Genomic DNA, 12,263 nt, shown 5'->3' with positions numbered 1-12,263 from the left:
CATTCTATTTGAATATCTTATGTTCCAAGCCTGTTTTGAGCTTTTATTTTTCACATTCTAATATTCTATCTTCTAAGAATGCTTTGCCGCCTAATATTCTATGTTCTAATAGTACTGAATCCAGCTCATTCTGCCCTTAAATCTTATGTTTTAAAATTCTATATTCTAGAATTCCTTATAAGTTGACATTCTGTAGTCTAACAATCTGAATTTTAAGGTCTTTCTAATTCTAACATTCTAATATTCTGTTTACTAAGGTCCTCCAAGCTGGAACATTTTCTATTCAAACATCCTATTTTCTAAAGCTGCTTCCTGTTTTTACATTCTAAAATTAAACCAATTGTGTTCTAAAGGTGCTTCCAATTCTAAGAGCACCTTTCCCATTCTATATTCCATTTTCTAAGATTGCTTCCAGCTCCTACATTCTAAATGCTCACAATTTGTGTCTTAAGGTTGTTTTTAGTTCTGATAGTTTAATATTTTCTTTGAAGGATGCTTTTGGTTTTTACACTCTATATTCTATCTATAGTCTCAAGTTCTATGGCCTATTTTCTCAGTCTGCTTCCAGCTCTTACATTCTATATTATAATCTTTGTTCCAAGGTCCCTTTTAGGTCTAATAGTCCGTTATTCTATTTTTAAAGCTGCCTCCATCTTGTATATTCTCACAATGTCTCTTCTAGCTCCTATAAATGAATCTTATTTTCCAAGTCTGCTATTGTTTAAAAGCTGTTTCTATCTTGTATATCCCCATAATGTATACTAAAGTATCTTCTAACTGCTATAAATGAATACTGTTTTCCAAGTCTTCATGCGGCTCTTACATTCTATAATAAAATAATGTTTCAACGTCCCTTTGGCTCCGACTTTTTTTTTTTTTTTAAAGCTGCCTCCATCTTGCACATTCTCACAATGTAGACGAGCTCCTCTAAATCTGCTTCCAAGTCGGCTTCCATTCTACACTCTACATAAAAGTCCGCGTCCCAAGGTCCCTTGTTATTTTCTAAGGCTGCTCCTAGTGCTTTCTGTAATCTTCTGAAAATAACTGTTGTGTCGGGGAAAGAAAGAATTAGAATTTAAAAGGAATCTACCAGAGAAGCAGTAGCAATGAATCTTTATTTTATTGACTGTGTTTTCCTGGTGCTTTTTGTTTAAAAAAAGAACTAGAAGAACGGAGTTACAACTAGTTCCACGGTCTAGTGTGGTGGGGAAAGGGAAATTGGGAGGATGCTCAAAGCCCAATGCGCATGCGCAAACGGTCTCGCGCGCCTCTTTTTTTTTTTTTCCTTTTCTTCGGCGCCGGCTTCTGGATCGGTTTCCGGTTCTCACTGGAACGCTGCGCCTGCGCCCTAAGTCTCCCTTCCTTTCTCGCCCCCATTTCTAGATCCGGGTACTCCTCCGGAACTGAAGTTGCTGTAGTTTCGGTTCCCGCTCGGAAGTCAGACAGGAGAGCCTCGCGCGGGGCGGCAAGATGGCGTGGTCAGGGAATAAGGTAGAGCGAGTTCAGGGAAGGGAGAGACCCCCTGGCCCCGACGCTTCCTTTGGGCTGCCGCCGACGCTAACAGGGGGAGGCCGGGAGGGTCAGGACGTTTCTGGTGCTGGAACTTCCCTTCAGTGACCTGGCTCCGGATGCGTCTGTTCAGCGACATCTCCGTCCCCCCCACCCCCACCTCCCCCCGAGCACTGTCCTAGGCGCTGGAGTGGGTGGGGGGGTGGGAAGAGAGGCTCGTAGGGGAATCCCTACCTTTCTAATGGGGTCGCACCAGAGCGAGTCTCCTGTCCTTTTTTGAATCTAGGATCCCTTCTCGCTCATTCATTGACTCAGCAAGCGTTTATAAAGAACCCGCTAAATGCTGTACCAGGCTCTGTAGGCAAAGAAAGACAAAAGAGGGTCCCTGCCCTCAGGGAGCTTACTCTCTGACCGGTAGACCAAACCCACTGTGCTAGTATGAGTTATAAAGGCCAAAGTGCAGACAATCCATCGAATGTGTTTAAATGCATAAAATGAAAACGAAACCCATTATGTTGAAGTGTATTATATGGAAATATATTGAAATGCATCCTATTGAAATAGAGTTGAAATGTGATAATACTAAAATGTATTGATATTGAAATATAACTGAAATATGTTGAAGTGTATTCTCCTGTAGTAGTATTATATTGAAATATAGCTATTGAAATTTATTCAATTGAAATACTATATTGACATATGACTTGAATTATTTTTAATATAACTTGAAATTCTATTGGAATATGGTTATATTGACATATAATTGAAATCTACGATTATATTGAAATGTAAATTATTAAAATAAAAAGATCGCAGACCTCTGCCTTAGAATCCCCAGAAGATGATCCCTTCCTGCTCTTAATTCACGGAGTTCACTGTCTGACGGTCTTGTGGGAAAACCTAGTGATTCTTCAGCCTGCAAGTGGAATGTGGCCAGGTTTTCTGATAGAGGAAGGTCCTGGGATGCTTAGCTTACATTATAGGAGATGGAAGCTGGAAGAGCAACACAACCCAACTAAATTAAAGTACAACCAAAAACCTCCCAGGACTTGGAGTTGAGAGATCTGGACTGGGTGTGAGGGGCGGGGGGTAGGGGGGTGGTAAGGGAATCCCTACCTTTCTAATGGGGTCGCACCAGAGCGGGTCTCCTATCGTTTTTTGAATCTAGGACCCCTTCTCGCTCATTCATTGACTGTGATTTTTGTCAAATTATTTCACCATAGTTTCCTCATCTGTAAAAATGAGGAGGTTACCCTAGGTCACAAGCTTCTAGTTTGAAATCTTGTGATTCCTATAGGTCTCCAGGACAGGAAATCGCAAAATTGTTCTTGACATCGGGAGAGTAGAAGTAAGGCTATGAGTAAGCTGCACAGAAATAGATTTTGACTTGAGATAAGGAAAAGCTTGCTAACAAAAATGAAATGGGATCCCTTAAGTGATAATGAGTTGCTGTCATTGAAGTAAAGCCTTCAAATGAAGAGAATATTGTGGAGGTGTTTTGCCTATGATTTGGTTTAGTTTCTGACATTCCTTGCAACTCTGAGTTTCACTGATTTTGCCCAATATTTTTTTCTTTAACTTTTTTGATTCCCAATTAGCTGTCTATCATTTCATGTGCTTTAAGTATATCTTAAATGTACCTAGTTATTTACATGTTTTCTACATTAGAATGTGAGCTTCTTGAGAGCAAAATCTTTTTACTTTTGCTTTGGTACAGAGCAAGCACTTTTAATAAAATGCTGGTTGATTAATGGTATTGGGTATTAGTGTCAGAAAGCCTATTACTCCATAGAAAAAGTTGGAATGGGAAAAAAATTACCTCAAAATCTACTTTTTAATTTTATTTTTTTTAAATAAGGAATATAAGACTGTGTCCACTAAATGCAGCATTTTCCTAAAGTGTATTTCTGACCATGTCACTCCTTTACTTAATAAACTCTAGTGGTTTCCTCTTAACTGTAGGATCATATATTTCATCTTTATCCTTTTTGATGTCTGTTTTTATGTAAGTTTTATAATGTACATAATTATTAGCACAGTAGTCTTTGTATACGTATAAAAGTGCATGCTCAAAATTTTTTTTGTTGATAGGAATGTTATTAAATATCTCTTCTGGCTCTTAAAATTTGTGGCTGTTTCTCAAAATAGATCTGTCAGGTAATAAGGATCCATTGTAGCAATGGAATTGGAGAATGGGGGATAGATGCTAGAGATAGGGATGTGAGTCAACAAGATTTATCAACTAATTGGAAATGAGTAGTGAGAGAGGGAGAAGAGTTGAGGATGAGGTTTAGAACTGGGAGGTTTGGAGAAATAGTAGGCAAGGGGAAAAAAATGTTTGCTTTAAGAAAATGATGTGCAGATGTCCAGTAAATTATGAAGAATTGGTACTCAAGTGCTTTTATTAAAGGCCTGGAAGTGTTGATTTGAAAATCATCTTTGTACAGACACAGTAATTAAACCCATGGAAATTCAGAGAGATTTTATAGATAGATATATCTCTATAGATAGATGAAGTGTATGTACTAACAGCTTGTTGTTTATAGATGGCTTCAAATAATAAAAATGTCATAGGTATGGAAATGGAGCATCTTTTAGCTATATGGATGTAAGATTACGATTAAAAACCACCTTTCTCTGAGCAGGGTAGCCATGGATTTAGAGTTTCAAGTTTATTTAAGGAGAGAAAATAAAGTTGACATTTATGAAATGTCAGGCCTGGGTAATTTTGATCACTTTAAAAATTGAGTTTAATTTCAAAATGTTAAAATTGCTAGAAAGATGGCAGGCAGATGGACACAAGCAAAAATCCTGCTGTTTTGAAGAAAGTAGATCTATTGATTAGCAGGTTTTTTTTTTTTAATATTGATGAAACTTCTGAAACAGACTACCTTTTAGAACTTATATTTCATTTACATTACAGACTTGATTGTGTTTGGAAGATATTTATGTAAATTGAAGTCTTGGGAGCAAATGAAGTCTAAAAGAAAGAGAATAAAGAGAAAAAACAAAACAGTATAGAGTAATCATACAGAGGGGTTGAAACATGAATGATGAATTAGCAAAGAAACTTCCAATATCTGTGTACCATTATAGTGTAGAAAAAGAGGCAGATCATTTCAGCCCTTAGAAATATCCATTTCATATCTTTAAAATGAGACAGTTCCTAGAATCATAGTTTAGAACTGTTAGGTTCTGTAGAAGTTACCTAATATATAATACCCTCATTTTTCGATGAAGATGAGTCCATGAAACTAAAGCCTTGACTCCAAATCCAATGCTTCTCAGCTGATTTAGATTCTGTGCTTTAACATTTTGTTATTACTGTGTTGTCCTCAGGAACTATACTATATAACCTAAAATAATCCCCTTTCTAACTAAATAGTTCATATATTTGATGACAATTGTTTTATTTTCCATTTCCTTATGTGACTAGATTTCTCTGCCATTTAGTTGGTCAGTGTTTTTTTTAAAAATTTAGCACCAAGAATTGATTAAATTCTTTAGATGTGATGTAATCTGAAGAAGGCAGAGTATAGAGATTACTACTTACCTTGATACTATGTGATCCTCCCCAGCTTTGTGTCACCTGCAGATATGATGTTTATCCATATGCTTATATGTATGTGTATGTATGTATCTATTAATCTAAAACAAATTTATTGGAAAGAATTAAAGGTAGGCCCCAGTGACAAAGCACTGGCAATAAAGTATAGTAATTCCAGACAGCTAAACTGGGGAAATGGAAAATAGTGAAACATTTCCTGTTTCCTGACTGAGAGATGATGAATTTAAAATGCAAAGTAAGACAAATTTTTTCACATATCTAATGTAGGAGTTGCCTGAATATATAGATATGTATTATGAGATACTTGGGTGTTGTATTTTTGTTTTACATTTGCTTAATGGAAATAAGTAGTGGAAAGAGGGAGGATAAATATATTTTTAAAAAATACTTGTTACTTGTAAAATAAAAGAAGAAAGAAAGCACTGAAAATGTGTTTTATTTGCAAAAATTTTGTAAGTTTGTAGATTCCATAAACTTGATAGTCCTTTTCAGATGGTAGGGAGAAATGGAAATAAAGATAAGTTTTTTTTTTTAATATATTTTTTGCTTCCCACAGCATATTTGAGTTCTGATTTTGCCATTATTAGCTCTTTCTCATCCATTTAATGTTTGATCCCTGTTTCTCTCTTGAAGAGAGATTGCAAAATAAGATGTCAGATGTATCTTCCTGGATGAGAAGTGCACTTTTGGGCACTAATTTTTTGAGTGGTAGGTATTTTGAAACTGAGTCTGAGAGGTGCTTGCTGTCTCCCTCAATGACCAAGGTTCTGGTCTTGCCATAGTCTATTCTAACAGGCATATTATTTCATGGGGGGACTGTGATGATGCTCTCCTTGAAAAGGTTAGAGCACTTTTGTTGCCTGTATGTTTCCTTAACTTTCTATGTTCTTGAGCCAGGGAGATTGTAGAGTCTGAGTTTGCTGGCAGAAGAAGTCCCTTATGCTATCAAGGAGATTCCAAGAGGCTATCTAGAAAAAAAAAAAAAACTAGTAGGAAAATAAAATACATTAGTAAAACTTTTTTTGAAAAATACTTATCATATACTTTTTTCTTGATCTCCTGGGCTAACAACTCTGAAAGAAAAAAAAAAATAGATTAGTCTGGCATGCTATGTTTTTGAAGTAACTTCTAGATATTCATTCTATTAATTGAACAGCAATTTCTAGAATTTTGATAGGATCAAAGTCAAACTCACTGGCTTGTAATTTCTAGATGAAACTTTTTTTTCCTCCCTCTTCCCCCACTTCCTAAGGTGCCCCAAAGGGTACTTTTTGCTCTTCTGTAGCCTTACAGAGAGGCAGCGTGGTATAGAAGCCTTAAGGCCAACTGGGTTCAAGTTCTGTCTTTTATACATACTTCTTTTGTGATCCTGAGTAAGTTACCTTCCAATGTACTAGGCAACTTTCTGAGACTAAGTTGAGTAGAAGCTGCTGACAAGAATTAGAAGTTGTTTTCTTAAATGGGAGCTCTCTGGGAGCTCTCTATGGGAGCTCATAAATCATAGGTACAGTTCCCATTATTATTCCTTTCAAAGCTATAGAATGGGTTACCTCACAGAAAACATAGAAGCATAAGAGGCAGTTTTGATTGTCAACCATTATTATTGTACCATCTATTCTGTCTAAAATTCCTATACTTTTGGTTCTTTTCTTTTCCTTAAAAAACCTTGTTATTAACATTACTAATAAGACATCTCATTTTGATCTTTTGTTTTCTTTCTTTCTTTCTTCTTCTTTTTTTTTTTTTTTTTTACAGGAAGTGGCCATGTCCTCTGTTACTTTCTGTGCATGTGTTTTAAAAAAAAATCTTAAGTTGATGCACTGTGCCTTTAAAAGTATTTCTTTTAAGAAAATCTTAATTTTTTGCTATTCTGCATTTGATGAATACTGACAGACATGAACATATCCACACATACAAAAAAAAAAAAAACCCAATACCACAAATCTTCATTATTTACAGTGTGTTTTGTTTGTTTATTTTACAAATATCTAATAGACCTCTATCCAAGATAGCTACCTTAACATGAGGCAGACTACTCTTCTCCGGTGTGAAACCCTGCTGTTTGTTCTAGGTTAAAAAATTACAAAGAAATCCCATGAAAAGTTACAAGAAGTGATTTCTTCTATTCTAAAACTGTACAAAAGGTCATCTAGAAGCCTGACAGTAATAGAAAGACCAATGCTATTGCAACTCCAGATGAGTCCAGCACATGTAAACTTGTAGGACTCTGTATAGTTGACATTAAGGACAGAGAACCCTGAGAAAGCCTCAGCATGAGATTCTTGGAATCCTCAGGGAGTTAGCAAAACATAGTAACTAATACAGTGGCACAGTGCTAAGACCAGCCCAACCTAGGTCTAACAGTTCATAGGTCTCTAATATTCTGAGGTGTCAAAGCAAGCCCCAAAGTTGTGTACTCTGAACCTTAGCAATTTGTGGGGGTGTCCTCGCCCTAGGAGTGGAGGTCAGCACAGGCACACAAGTGAGTCAGCTTGAGATCAAGTAGGTTCAACTCCACAAAAGGGGGAAAAATCTCTTCAGGACTTAGACCTGGCACAAATCCCTAATTGAACCAAAATGAGAGTAATGCGTAATCAAGGAAAACTAGAGATACCCTCAAAAAAAAAGGACAAAGTAACTGTAACAACTAGAAGCAGAAATGGGATTTCCAAAAGGTTTACATAAATACTTAGAAGCAAGAAATGACACACATACACAATCTCGAAGCAAAAAATCATATAAAAATAAATAGGTTAGAAAAACAAGCACCAAACTTATTAAGAGAGAACCTAAAACTAAATCAGACAGAAATCAACGACTCTGAGGCAGTAAGAAATATCAGAATAAAATCAACGGTTGAAAGGAAAAGATCAAGAAAATATCTGGTACCAGTAAGTGACTTAGAAAACATACTAAGGAGACAAAAGTTAAGAATTATTATTTTCCCTGAAAACTTTAACTTTTTAAAAAAGTCTGGATAATTATATTTCAGGAAACAAGTGAAGACTGCCCAGATCTCTCATGAAAAATATTTCAAAAGGAAAAATTTCAGAAATGTCATGGTCAAAATCCAGAGTTGCCACATCAAAGAAAAAATACTTCCTGCATCCGCAAAGAAGCAGTTCAAATACCAAGGAACCACATACAAAATTTGGCAGCTTCTATTATAAACATTATCTTCAAATACAATATTTCAAATGGCAAAAGATAGAGATTACAACCAAAAATAAGTTATCCTGAATGTTGAATGCAATCCTACAGGGAGAAAAAAAAAATAAGACCTTTAATAGAATAGAGGACTTTTAAAAGCATTTGTGATTAAAAGATCAGAGCTGAATAAGAACTTTTAATATAAATGAGAATTGAGAACTCTAAAAAGACAAATTTATTTTAGCATTTGGAGGATAGTATATGATGATGTAGTAACAATAAGGGGAGAGGAAACCTATATCTCTTCAGAATCTTGATATCTAGTGAGAGATTCAAATAAGAAAACATGGTTCTTAGGTGATAGATTACTTCTGTTCTAAGAGTCTGAAGAGTGGAAAGAAGAAATTGTGGTAATGTAGAAGAGGAAAAAAGGGTGAAATTTGCTGTTTCTCTAAATTGGAGTGTGTGAGAACAGTTATAGACATGCAGGAAGGAATATACTTGTCTCAATGAGAATGAACAAAAGAGAATTAAATGCATACATTGGTATAGAATTAGATATCATGTTCTCTACCCTTTCCTTTGCAACAATGGTATTTCCATTGTTGAAATTTTCAATTTCCAAATTTTGCTAAATTTGTAGAAGTTTATTTTCATAATGCTGACCAGTGGATGATGATTTGGGGGAGGGGGAGCACAGCAACTCAGCAACTCTTGTAACTACTAAGGTGTACAGGGTTTGTGATTTTTATTAGTGGAGGAATTACCATTGAGATCTTAGGTCTTCAAATTCTAAAGTTAGAAGTTTAAAAAAGATGACTTTTTAGATAGATTTCTGAACGGGTCAGGATTATTTTGGCTCCTCTATGATAAAGATACTAAGAGTTTGTGTCTTTATGTTCTTTGTGTTTACAAATGTCATTACAGCTTTTCCAAGTGAAATAAGTAATCAGATTTCTTCTAATAGGCTTAAGTGCATGCAGCTGGCCATTTTCTTTTTTTTCTTTTCTTTTTTTTTTTTTTTGGCTGAGGGTTAAGTGACTTGCCCAGAGTCCCACAGTTAGGAAATGTTAAGTGTCTGAGACCAAATTTGAACACAGGTCTTCCTAACTTCAGGGCTGGTCCTCTATTCACTGCACCACCCAGCTGCCCCTAGCTGGGCATTTTCTAATGCATTTTGAAATTTTCCCTTAGGCAGCTGTAGTGCTGTGCCTAGATGTGAGCTTTAACATGATGCACTCATTTCCTGGTGAGGAATCTTCATTTGAACAAGCTAAGAAGGTGATGACCATGTTTTTGCAGCGGCAGGTAACTAGCATTGTTTTATACACTGGGGCATCTGTTTAGAATACCAAGTAAACAGATAAAACTAGGAAACTTTGTTAAGGTATTAGTTATGGAGAAGGCTAAGTCCATTTTAACTTTCTTAAAGTGATTTCTAAATGAGTTATCTTGCATGAGCCTCATAATAGTTCTATGAGGTAGTAATCTTTTGAAATTCAAATAGAATAACTTTAGTAATTAAGTGGATGGGGGAAGTTTTTTGGTTCTGGTAATGTTTTTGTTTGTTTTATTTTCATATCACCTTTCAGTATTAGCTTATAGTGAGAAATAGAAGATTAGGGTAAAATGAAAACCATTCAGTGCTTTTTCTTAGATTTGTACTAATGTTTAGGTTGGAGCTGACAATAATTTAAACTCTCAGTGGAATAAAGATACCATTTAGCCTAATGCTCTGCAGCCAGCAGATGCCTTAGAGGTTTGAAGGGACAGGTTACTGATCCCTCTGACTTCAATCCTTTAAAGATTAGGTTTAATATGAATAAAAACTGTATTTTTAAAACCTTGTGCATAGCTTAGTGCCTTAATTTTTTTTTTCAGGTGTTTGCTGAGGCCAAAGATGAAGTTGCTTTAGTTCTTTTTGGTACGGACACCACTAAGAATGACCTTGCCACTGGGGATCAGTATCAGAATATCACTGTACACAGACACCTAATGCTACCTGATTTTGAATTGCTGGAAGACATTCAGAACTCAGTTCAGCCAGGCACCAGACAAGCTGACTGTATCCTTTTTTAACCCACAGCAGGACTTTGCTTTAATCTGCAGGCGTGGAAAGCTGGGCAGTGAGGTAGTGGCTCAGTGTGAAAGGGCTTTGGGTTTGAGAATAGTGCTAGGGGAGTTAGATTCTTTTTGTACAACAAAATAACTGTTTGGACATGTATACTTATTTTGTATTTAATTTATACTTTGACATATTTAACATGTATTGGTCAACCTGCCATCTAGGGGAGGAGGAAATTGCAACAAGAGGTTTGGCAATGTCAATGTTGTAAAATTACCCATGCATATAACTTGTAAATAAAAAGCTATGTGTGAGAGAGAGAGAGAGAGAGAGAGAGAGAGAGAGAGAGAGAGAGAGAGAGAATGAATGAATGAATGAATGAATAGTGCTAGAGATGACGAGAACCCAAAGGAAAGAGTTCATTTGGGAGTCATAGAAGGACCAGACACATTCCAGTATTGGATCACTGCATGCAACTCCTGGCACTTAGGAGCAAAAAGGGAAGGAACCCTACTGGTCCTCCAGGCCACCCTCTCTTTTTATAGTGGAGGAACTTTAAATGCCAGAATTGTCAAGTGTCTTGCAGAAGGGGGTTTGAACTCAGGTTCCCCAACTTCAAATATCTTTCCCTGATGCTGTGACGAACTCTAGTCTTTCTAGGTCTTAGTTCCCTCAAAACGATGACTTTTGAATTGGAAACTGAAGTTCTCCTCTGGTTCTGTGTATACAATTCTACATTGTAGTAATAATACATACTAATGGAGATAGGTTGTGAGGTTAGGAGATGGGAAGGGGCTGGGGGGGGGGGGGGGGAGGGAGAGAGAAGGAAGAACCAAGGCAGTAGAAGACCTAAGGAAGAGAAAAGGATCTTCTGTTAGATCTCTCTCAAGCCCTTATTCTAGTAAAGAGTAACTTTAATGTCCATATTTTATAGTTTTTCTGGATCATTGACTAGTCATGTTATAAAAACATGTTCTAGCACTACCAAAACCACAATTATATTTGTATTTTCTAAACTCTCAGCGAGAGGAATTGTCATATAATGGATAAAGAGCTGCTTCTCTGTGCTCTCATAATCATGCAGGCCTGAGTCCAAGTTCCACCTGTGGACATCACCCCCCCGACCCCACCTCCCTTTGCTTTTGACCCTGGGAAAGCCATGGAACTTTTCAGTGTCCCCCAGGAAATTTCTAAACTCGAAATCAGAAGGATTGTGGAAATTTCCTTCCTGGGAATATCTGACTGGCAGTGGAAGCCCAGGTCCAGAGCAGAGCACTCCAGAAGGCAGTACTGGCCACTAGGGGGAGATGTGGGGCCTCATGTTGCCTGCTCATGGGCTTCTGATACAGTGTTATCTACAGGACTCAGCTAAGAGAAGTTCTTTCATTTGGTCAGTGCCCATAGTTATCCACTTGGAGACTCAAGTATCTCGGATTAGCATCAGAATAACATAACACTGAGAAGTTTTCCTGTGATTTTTGAAAAAGAAATTTTATTATTGGACCTCAGCAGAAAGCCTATTAAATAGCAAGTGGGTCTAGTACAAAGCACAGCTGATACACAACTGATACAAGGAATGATCATCCAATCCCTTTCAAAACAGTACTCTTATCAGGTTTAAGCAGCCCCAGTATTGAGGATTTGTTGGCCCCTCCATATCCAGCCCTTTTTTAATAGACATTTTGTACATTCCCCCAATAGAAGGGGAGCTCCTTGAGGCATAATAGGGATTGTTTCCTTCCTGATTGTGCATCTCCTGCACTTGCCAGGCTCATAGGCACTTAGTAAATAGTTGTTCATTGGTTGATAATCATCTTCAAAAGGATAATCTTTACTTCCTAAAAAAGATTGGCAGCTAGGTAGTGTGTTAGATAGAATGCTGGACCTTGGTCAGAAAAGCCTGAGTTCAAATCCTGCTTTAGACACTTAGTAGCAGTATTACCCTGGGCAAATCACTTAATCCTATTGCCC

General features: G+C 36.9%; 1 protein-coding gene across 1 annotated transcript in view; it reads left to right on the top strand.

Moving 5' to 3' along the window:
- Window positions 1–1,380: 1,380 nt before the first annotated feature.
- The window catches only part of XRCC5 (X-ray repair cross complementing 5), a 118,940-nt gene continuing 108,057 nt past the window's right edge, over window positions 1,381–12,263 (top strand). Inside the window, exons 1-3 of the mRNA XM_051983585.1 lie at window positions 1,381–1,491; window positions 9,422–9,535; window positions 10,109–10,292. Coding sequence (XP_051839545.1) covers window positions 1,471–1,491; window positions 9,422–9,535; window positions 10,109–10,292 — 319 coding nt within the window. The 5' untranslated portion in view covers window positions 1,381–1,470. The remainder of the gene's footprint in view (window positions 1,492–9,421; window positions 9,536–10,108; window positions 10,293–12,263) is intronic.

The sequence above is a fragment of the Antechinus flavipes genome, chromosome 3 (assembly GCF_016432865.1).
Source record: "Antechinus flavipes isolate AdamAnt ecotype Samford, QLD, Australia chromosome 3, AdamAnt_v2, whole genome shotgun sequence".
NCBI classification, from domain to species: domain Eukaryota; kingdom Metazoa; phylum Chordata; class Mammalia; order Dasyuromorphia; family Dasyuridae; genus Antechinus; species Antechinus flavipes.
Note: the sequence above shows the minus strand (reverse complement) of the source record. Positions and strands in the feature narration are given on the sequence as shown.